General features: G+C 45.0%; 1 protein-coding gene across 4 annotated transcripts in view; it reads right to left on the bottom strand.

The window, feature by feature from the left end:
- Positions 1–1,589: 1,589 nt before the first annotated feature.
- LOC112994462 (ras-related protein Rab-27B) overlaps positions 1,590–9,206 on the bottom strand; it is a 30,160-nt gene continuing 22,543 nt past the window's right edge. For all 4 annotated transcript variants that reach the window (XM_064500591.1, XM_064500592.1, XM_026118819.2 and 1 more), the window contains exon 6: positions 1,590–8,463. In XM_064500591.1, coding sequence (XP_064356661.1) covers positions 8,274–8,463 — 190 coding nt within the window. In that variant the 3' untranslated portion in view covers positions 1,590–8,273. The remainder of the gene's footprint in view (positions 8,464–9,206) is intronic.

Here is a 9,206-nt window from a genome sequence, read left to right as displayed (position 1 = left end):
AGGTACCTACACAGCTTGTTTTAGGAGCAGCAACACCGTACTGCAGGCAGTGCCCCAGGTGACAAGGAAGTTACCAGTTTCTGCTATAAACATGCTCTTGCTTTCCTGAAAACCTGCTGTGGCAAACAAGGAACATACTACCCTGGTCAGCTTAAGTATGAAGCTCCTTATTTAGCTTTTCTTTCCTTTTATCTTAAACTTGCTTTTTTCTTTTCCTTTTTTTCCTGGCATGGGATTAGCTTCTTTTCCAGTATGGCTTTGGGCATTTACCTCTTTATTTCAATCTCACATTATCAAATAGTGACACCTGAGACAAGTCATGTTGTAGCCTCAGCCTAGGAGCTGCAGGAGCTTCAGTTCCTGACGCTTTACGCCTGTTCAGCGCAAACGCAGCCCAGGGTGGGGGCTGGCAGCAGGCCCGTGTACACAAACCCAAGTGCAGGTTATGCTGCTGCTGGCTGGGGGAAGCCAGCAGTGCTCCACTAACCAGGTCACTGTGTTCACCTGCATTTGCCAGAGCTTTTCTTCCCTGCTTCCCCCTAAAGCAGGGAACAATCTGTTTAGCACTCTTTACCTCCAAAAACAGGCCACAGTCATTTACCAAAACAGTTCCTTTATGTGCAAGAGCACATCACCTTTTTCTCTCCTTTAATATGGACGTGACCTGATGCTCAACATTCCCTACTGAAGAGATGTTTTGCATCCCAAGAAGTAAGCTGTGTCCCCCAAGACATCCTGCTTCAGTGACAGAGTATTTGCACATTCACACTTACCTGTGTATTGTAGTCCGATGGACTGTGGGCAAAAATGAAAACCAAAGAATTGCAGAATTTTTTTTAACAGGATTTTTCTTCTAAACAGTAACTCATACAGATTACGGTATTTTAAAGTGTTGTTCTTTAAATAAGACAACCATACCAAATTTCAGTTTGTTCCCTTTCTTCTCTACCTTTAGCTACATTATTCATACATAGCGTCACTCTGCGGCTTAACTCAGCTAAGGTGCAAATGGCACCCGCTGACTCAGGCAGGGGTTCTGCGTGCGCTGCGCGACCAGACAGACGTGCAGCCAGGATCTGCCGCCACGCAAAGCCTGATGTGGTTATACTTACCCAGGTACCACCAGCTTCGCCAGAGCCATTTGTATATACACATCATACGTAGCTGGCCCCTGGAGCAGCTCTTGTGTAAACAGCAGCAGCCACGTCACTGAAAGCAGAGCCTTTCACCCAAGTCCGAGCTGCGCTAAGGAGGCCCTTGGCCACCTCCTCGCCCCTCTGTTCACCAAGGAGCACCGCGTGCGACTGTCGGTCAAAACGCCTGTATGACCCTGTCCTGCTTCCCCCCACGGGGCGTGCTGTGCACGGACTTACGGGTTCAGTGGTTTGTGCTCACACACCTGGTAAAACACCCAGAGCCAAGTTAAAAGCAACTATACGGAACAATTCTCGTACAGCCGGCAAGGAGAAAGCAGCCCTGCCCTTCTTTATTTCTTCTCTAAGCTGACAAATTGCAAATACTGTGTAACTAGACCGTATCTCCCAGGGAGAAGTTTCCACTCCCCCCCCCACACCAGCTGAGACACCTGATTAAAAATGTATTTTTATTTTGAAAATAACAGTGCAGAAACTGAATCACAGGATTACATTCCTCAACTGCGTTACGCAAACCCAGACACCAGTGAATCATTTGACACTATGGTTTGAAGCCACAGGTGCTTTGGCACAACGAAATGACGTTAACACCGGTAAGCAAGCACCACGGTCCATCGAGGGGCATATATAATAAAAAATAGTATTTGCGTTCAAGATAGTTTCAGTCACATTCATAGCACTAGGCATAACACAGATCTGTTGGAGACAAACATAAAACATGCCTACAGCAGCATAACAGAAGGAAACATTTAAAAGGTAATTGATACAGTATAATGTTTAGTGTTTATCTGAAAGATACCTTAACAAAACCAAAGAACGACTTAACTTCCATTAATAAGCTGTTAGATACAATAGGCTTCTTTCAGTATACGGTGTGTCCATAAGCCCTATTGCACAAGGAGGGTTGACAACTTTAGGTTATGCTCGCTAAAGTTATGGTTTAAGTAGGTAACTGCATGGAATAAAAGCACATAGCAAAGAATCACTACCTCCCTTGGCCTGAAATAGTTAAAACAAAAACAATAATAATGATGATAAAATAGAAACAGATCTGCCCAGCACCCAGGAGAATGGTTCCCAGTCAACAACATCCTATGGGAAAAAAAACAGCAAAAAAGCCCTATCCGGTACGGGTGTGCGTGTGTGTGCACGGTGTGCGTGCTGTGCAGAGCGGGGACCAGTCTTTTACAGCAGAAGAATTACAAGAGAGAGGAAAGAAACTCTGAAAATTTGGCTTCCTACTTGAAGATGCCTCAAGCCAAGTCTCAGCAGTCAAGTAAAACTCTGTTCATTTTAACGTTTTTCAGAGCGGCATCGGTTACACCACTCTCCTTTTTAAAATCAGAGCATGGTCTGAAACTCCTGCTGTGTTCACACCTGCACAAAAATAGCAGCCACTTCAGTTTATTTTTATGCTTGCTACTACTCTTCAGTTGTATACGTGCATACAGATTTTAAAAGTTCAGCTCTAGACAGATAGTTTATACCTCAAGAGGCTGAATATTAGTCACATCCACGAACTGAAGTAGTTCCAGCAGATAAAACCTCTTACCTTAAAACAGAGTCCCAAATAGTTGCTATTCAGTAGTTATCGAAATCATATATAATACAGCTTTTATTAAAGTTTCTTACATGGTCCAATCATCTACAATCTCTATATATGCATGACAACCCTTTACACATTCGAAGCGTTAGGTAAGATTTAGCCTTCAGAAAACAGCTTAAGGCAATCGGTTTTTATAAAGTTACCACGGCAGCAAATGGTGGCTGCTCTCGAATGCTGCTTCTGCTCCATCACCCCCACGGCAGCGTCGCCGGCGGCAGAGCGGCCAGCAGACAGGCCCTGCTGCCCTTGGGCCTCTTCTTTCCTACAGAGCACGCTTCGGGCATGCAAACACCCCCTCTTTTTTTTGTTTTTTTTTAAGAGAAGCAAATGCCTCCTGTCTTGAGACCGTCTATAAAAATGCACTGACAGCAAAGGTCACGGAGGAGCGTTACTCCAGCCCTGCACAGCCTTTTGCACCCGCTGGCTCTGATGGGGACCACGGCTCGAGCCCAGCGGCAGCAGCCCAGGAGGAGGCTTTTTTGGCCGTTTCCCGGGCAGTTCCCGACCCTGCAGCCACTCCGAACGGGCGGCACGGCCACATGCGAACAACGGCCTTGCAGGGCTGCCGGCAAGCACGCGCTTAAGCCCCCAGCTAACTTTGCACTAAAGACTACTCCCCTAGTATTTTACCATTGATGGAATAATTTTCTTAATGGTTGGACAATATTCAAAAAACATATTCACATCTGTATGTTCATGGAATAGGTACTTTTATGCGGTTCTTTAGTTCAGTTTAGCCCGCCCTGGCAATACCTTCTCTCTGCACAAAGATGCTCCAGACCCAGCTCAGCCAAGCGCTGGCAAACGGGGATGCTGGTGAACACCCAAGGGCATTTCCCTCAGCCGGGATACGCTCCCTGTCGCAGCGCTTCTTCCCGGGAACGTCCCAGCCAGCCCTGGGCACTGCCCCCCCTTGCCCCTGGCCCCCGACACCAGCTGGTTTTATTGCCCGGAGGATGAGGAGCAGCAGAGGAGGCCGGGTTAGCCTGGGGAAGGGGAGGGGAGCGATTTTAGACCAGCACAGGATGCACAGATCACACCAACATCAGCTTAAAGACATTTTCTCTTAGCTGGAAGTTTTCTCACTCTTAAAGTATTACCTGCGTGTACCGAATTCACCGAATGTGGCGATTCGCACACTGAACATACTGCCGTTGCAGCAGCTTAGGGCAACGGGCTTTGGCAACGCGCACACTCAGCAGCGTGCAGGAGATGCCACCGGCAGCAGGCGACGGCACGGCACCAAGACCAGAGGGTCACCGCGGCGCGGGGGGGACATCGAGATCAAAACCGCAGCAGTAGTCTAGGACAGTCTATTAACACTCCTTTTGATACAGTGCTGTGATGGCTTAAGTGATGCCACATTTTTACATTCATGCTTAAAACAGAAAGAGGGACGGGTTCCTACTGGGAGCTCCACGGAGCAGACGGGAGCCGTAACCCCGCCGCAGTACGTAGGAGAGTCACCCGGGCACACGACAAGGAACAAGGGAGCAGGTTCAAAGCCTGACGACTTGAGTTATCTTTGTAAACATCACGGCCAGAGACTGCTGCCAGAGGCAGAGAAAGCACAACTATGCCGAGAGAAAAGGCAACCAAAGCTTTCACTCAGGACCAGGTCCCGCGAGTCGCATCTCCAAAGGCCTGGCTGTACCTCGGTCAGCGCGCAGCACCGCTCGGCTCAGAAATACCGCGCACACTGCCCAACAAAGCCTACAGCAACAGCACTTGTACCAGAGAAACGGAGATAAGGTAACGTATTTCCAGAGGGACACAAAAAGACACCTTGAGAAACCACTGCCTGGAGCGAAATTCAAGACGGGGCTAACAGGGGCAGAACACGTGCACTGAGGTTTCATCCTTAGCATCAGCCCAAAAGACCACAGCAGCTTCCCTCCCTCTCCAGCAACGTGGCGGGATATCAGCTGAACTTTTGCCCAAAAGCAAATGCTTAACTTCTGATTCAACACTGTATAACCAAATGTTGCAACAGCAGAATTAAAGTTCTACCGAATGGGATGGGATCAAGCCATACCCTACTCAAGATGTTAAACGAAAGCGAATTCATTTTCAAGAGTGTTGCAACATGTAATGTAGAAAAGTTCCTTTCCATAAAGCTTGACTGAGTAAGACCTAATCTGTGAGCAGCCCAGGTAGAGTGTCCTCTGCTTGCTGCAGTTACCGTTATTTCCAGGATCTTATACGCTGGCCCTATCACCCATCTGGACGAACGAGGGCTGCGGGTGGTCGGCAGTCCGTCGCTAAGGGCCGTAACGCTGCAGGAAGACAGACGGACGTCTCTGCGCGGATCTACGTACACCAGCTGACTCTCATTCCCAGGAACAGCTACGGAGAATAACTGGTGCAGAAGTGCAGGTGATGGTGGAGGGGGACAGGAAGGGATTTTCACTTAGAGTTTGTCACCTAGTTTTTTGCAGGGAGGGTTAATCTAATAAAGAGCGAAGCAGTTAGGAGCCATTTAGAATCACTTAATATGTTCCCCTTTTCCTAATACCTCAAAGCTACTTGGAAAAAACTTCTAGCACCTACCAGGATTAGAAACATTCCTCCTGCTTTCCTCCAAACTAAGTTCTGATGGCAAAATCCATTTGAGAGCAAAGTTTCACGAGCTTTCATGAATTTCTTTTTGTCAAACACAGAATACTAATCAGCATTGCTTGCATTAGCACGCATATAAATACAAAGCAAGCAATGAAGTTTTTGCCGCAGCCATTTCCCCGTAGCTCCTAACCGGATCCCTCAAGCGATACTGCTCCCGCGACAGCCACGAGCTACCTCCACCTCCAACACCGGGACCTCTCCAAAACCAGCCCTCAGGGAGCAGAGCCGTCTGGGACCTCGCTGCCTGTTTTGACAACTTAAAGTCACTGAAGTTCAGTAGCAAGATTAGGAGAATCTTTCCTCTGTTGCAAACTGTTCGGTAATTTTTTTCTTCTTTTTGCTACTAGTATTTTAAGAATGCTATTTTCATCAGTAAGGCGATAAGTGGAAGCAACTGAGCTTCAGCAAGGTGCTTTGAAACAGTGCCAGGTTTAGGATTTTCCACACCTTTATATGAATCATCTGGCTACTGCTGAAGCTACTAAGATCACTTTAAGCTTTGTAATAGCTTCTGTACAAGCTCTGCTTAAGCTGCTTTGGGAAATACGTTTTTTGTTGACTGGCAAAACTTTAGTGTTCTTAGCAACCTCTTTCACTCCTGTTCAATGGACAAAAACCTGCCGCCATGAAATGAGAGATTTCTTTGAAAATGAGACAGGAAACTTCTCGGTTCATCATTTTCATGAATTCAAAAGAGATTACAAAGTAAGTATTTTTTTTAAATTATGCACAAGTTAGATGCTACACATTAAAAAAAAAAAAAAAAAGGATACAACTTCACTTCAGAAAAGTCCCCAAACTTCCAGTCCCTAACCGAAGGGACCTATCTGAGTATCACTCCACTTGAATATCAGCCTACCTGTACCTTCTGCCTGGGAAACATCTCTGGGCTGCTACAGTAGCTTTTGCATCTCTTGAGGTGCTAGGGCTCTTTACAGCCTATAAAAGGACATGTATTAGAGCTGGTTGTACAGTATTCCCCGTATGCAGCCTTTAGGTATAGCTTATCGGTTATATCACCGTTACAGTCTGCAAACTGGATTTCTGTACTGGTCCAGTAACTGTGGCTACCTGGTTACTCACCCAGTGAGCCTGCTCCTATGGATGCACCATCTGTGCCGTTAACATGCCAAATCATCAAGTAAACATCATTTTATGATCTGGGCAGAAAAATCTGTTGTTCTTTCACCAAAGTAGCTGGTAAATTCTCAATTTCTGGGAAACATCTAACCATTTTATGAGCTTGCTGTTCAAAGTTTTTGCAATTCTGAATCAAAGCTGAAAACATTGTGGGATTTTACATTTAAATAAACGAAAGCCTACAACCCTGCCAACTCAACCAATTTAACTTGACTTGAGTTGTTCTTTCTCCCAACCTGCCCCCTTCCAAGTGACAGTAGCTTAAAGCACAATCAACACCAATAGACCCTTAACTACCAGCTCCATAAAAGCAGAACTGCTATTCTACGAGACAGGACAGGGTAGACTAATCAAAATGCTATAATTTGATTTCAAAAATGATCCATACTTAAAAGTATAGTATTTTTAATTTTTCCTCTACTTGTCTTTGCTTGTAATGAGCTATTTGCTGTTTCATTATGTTTTTTACTCTCATCTGTAAAAGACATCCTTCACATTTTACCCTCCTACTGCAGAAAACCAATAGGCTATTTTTTATCCATCCATCTGAAATACCTGCAAACTTCTGCAATACATTTCCATCTCGAGGCAGGCGTATTTTGGAGCCCTGTCATGCCAAGTCCCCGCTTCACCGTTTTTCCACGTTGCCTCTTGCAGAGAATATGAGGAATTTTCTCTTTGTTGAAAACCTGAATGTACTGAGGCCCCAGCAAAACCACAGTGAATAACTTGCTAGCGATTCCCCCAGCCCAACTGAATTTACGGTCCTCTTTCAGACAGTGCAAACATTCACAAGTTCTTTCCCTTGTCCCACCTGGGATATGCAGTTATCTGAGGAAAGAAAGAAAAAGGATGGCTTCCTTATGTGCGGAAGGGGAGGAAAAATTATTTTTTGCTTAAAGTGAGATTCAGAAGATGCTTCACAAAATATATCTTTTCTCTTTTTCCATAGATTATGCTCTTTTCTTTTTTAAGCTGTCCCTGCAGCGTGAGAATTCCTCTCAATACTTTTTCCCGTAACTCTCCAATCCCTGCTTGGATTATTGGCAACAAAAGCCATGTTGCACAATTCCCTGATTAATTTGTTAAAAATTAAATTCCCTTCTTCCTCCCTCCCCCCCAACCCAAAAGAGACACACACACACCCCCCACACCCCCAACTAACCAACTTCTCAGTGATTCAGTCCGGACAGATTCACAGCATTGCTTACTCTGTGCAAGTAATAAAGTTTTTCTTAATAGGCCACGTAGAAGCTTTTGTACGCCTTAGAAAATGCATGGTCCCTGATGTCGGTCAAGATTTATAAAGAAACAGGATTCTGCGGAAAAATGGCACAGAGCTAGAAAACCACCCACTTCCATTTTAATTTCTATATCCAGTTTATATAGACAATAGGTTCCTTCCCTCCTTTTTTAAAAAAATAAAGCTACTTTCCTCTATTCGCTATCCTGATCACATGTAAAATAAAGATAAGGGCTGGACGGGAAGGGAGTGGGAAGGGGAAGAAAAGAGGGGAGAGTTTCCATGAAAATGGCACCTATCAGGAAGAATTATTTCAGCACAAGAGCCTCATTGAGACACAGGTTTTAGTTTTTAAATCAGTTCTTTGGAGAAAAAAATGCACGCTCCCAATAAAACAATGCAACTTTGCTTCTGTGCATGGCTCAACAGAGCAGGTTTGGATTTGGTGGTAGGTCAACCGTTTTCTGATGAAATATTTTGACTGGTTCTCACAGTTTAGAGGTGAACTTCAGCAGGCACACTTTTTCTCCTCCGGTTTTGCCGAATCTAGCTTTCCCGAGCTTCCCCCATTGGCGGTGTTGGAGACTTGCGTCTTGTCCACGCACTGCTCCATGCGTTTCATTATCAAGTCCAGGAGAGTGTCCACAGCCTTCTCCACGTTTTGTCCAGTAGCGGCACTCGTTTCAAAGTACGGTATGCTGCAGCGAAAATGAAAATTTTGTTGGCAAGACTTTTTAAGACGATTGACACTGAACTCTCTGTAATATCAGTGATGGTTTTGGTGTTAACGAAAGGAATTTGACCGATTTGGACTTCTGGTTTGTCTGGATTCTATTTCCCTTCTGGGCAGAGCCAAAACTCCTGTTCCTATTACATGGTAATATTAGGATATAAACACTAAAAAGCAACGTTAAATAGCAAAATTTGTCCTGGCATTTTGACTTTGAATAGTGAAAAAATAGCTGAAAAATCCTGCAGGTAACCAGAAGGTGTACTGGGAAGCGAAACCCAGGTCAGCATTTACAGAAAATTTCAGGGACCGTGGAGTATACCTATCATTGCAGACCTGCAGGGTTTCTCCAACAGGAATACTTCACTGTAAGTAAAGTTTTCGCACCTTTCTTAGATACTCTTTAGATACAGAATCTTTTCAAATCAGCTTAGCCTTTCACATGGAAGTTTTTTCCAGGCTTCTGCTTGTTGCAGCTGCCTTCCAAAATAAGTCCTTCTGTTTCTACTAATTTTCTTCCGCGAAGCTGTTTCCATTCTGAAATCCCATTTGAATCCAAAAGAGTGCTTTCCCATTCTTCTTTTTTAGTAGAGAGGACTATCAATTGCTCCAGCACTTCCAAACTGGCACAAGCTAACCTCTCAGTGCCACTGTCCTCCTTACCTGCCTGTAGAAAAGTCTTACTTCTAAGAGTATTAAGTCTGATTTGCT

This window comes from Dromaius novaehollandiae, chromosome W, assembly GCF_036370855.1.
Source record: "Dromaius novaehollandiae isolate bDroNov1 chromosome W, bDroNov1.hap1, whole genome shotgun sequence".
Taxonomy (NCBI): Eukaryota; Metazoa; Chordata; class Aves; order Casuariiformes; family Dromaiidae; genus Dromaius; species Dromaius novaehollandiae.
The sequence above is the reverse complement of the archived record's forward strand: the minus strand, read 5'-3'. Positions and strand labels throughout refer to the sequence as shown.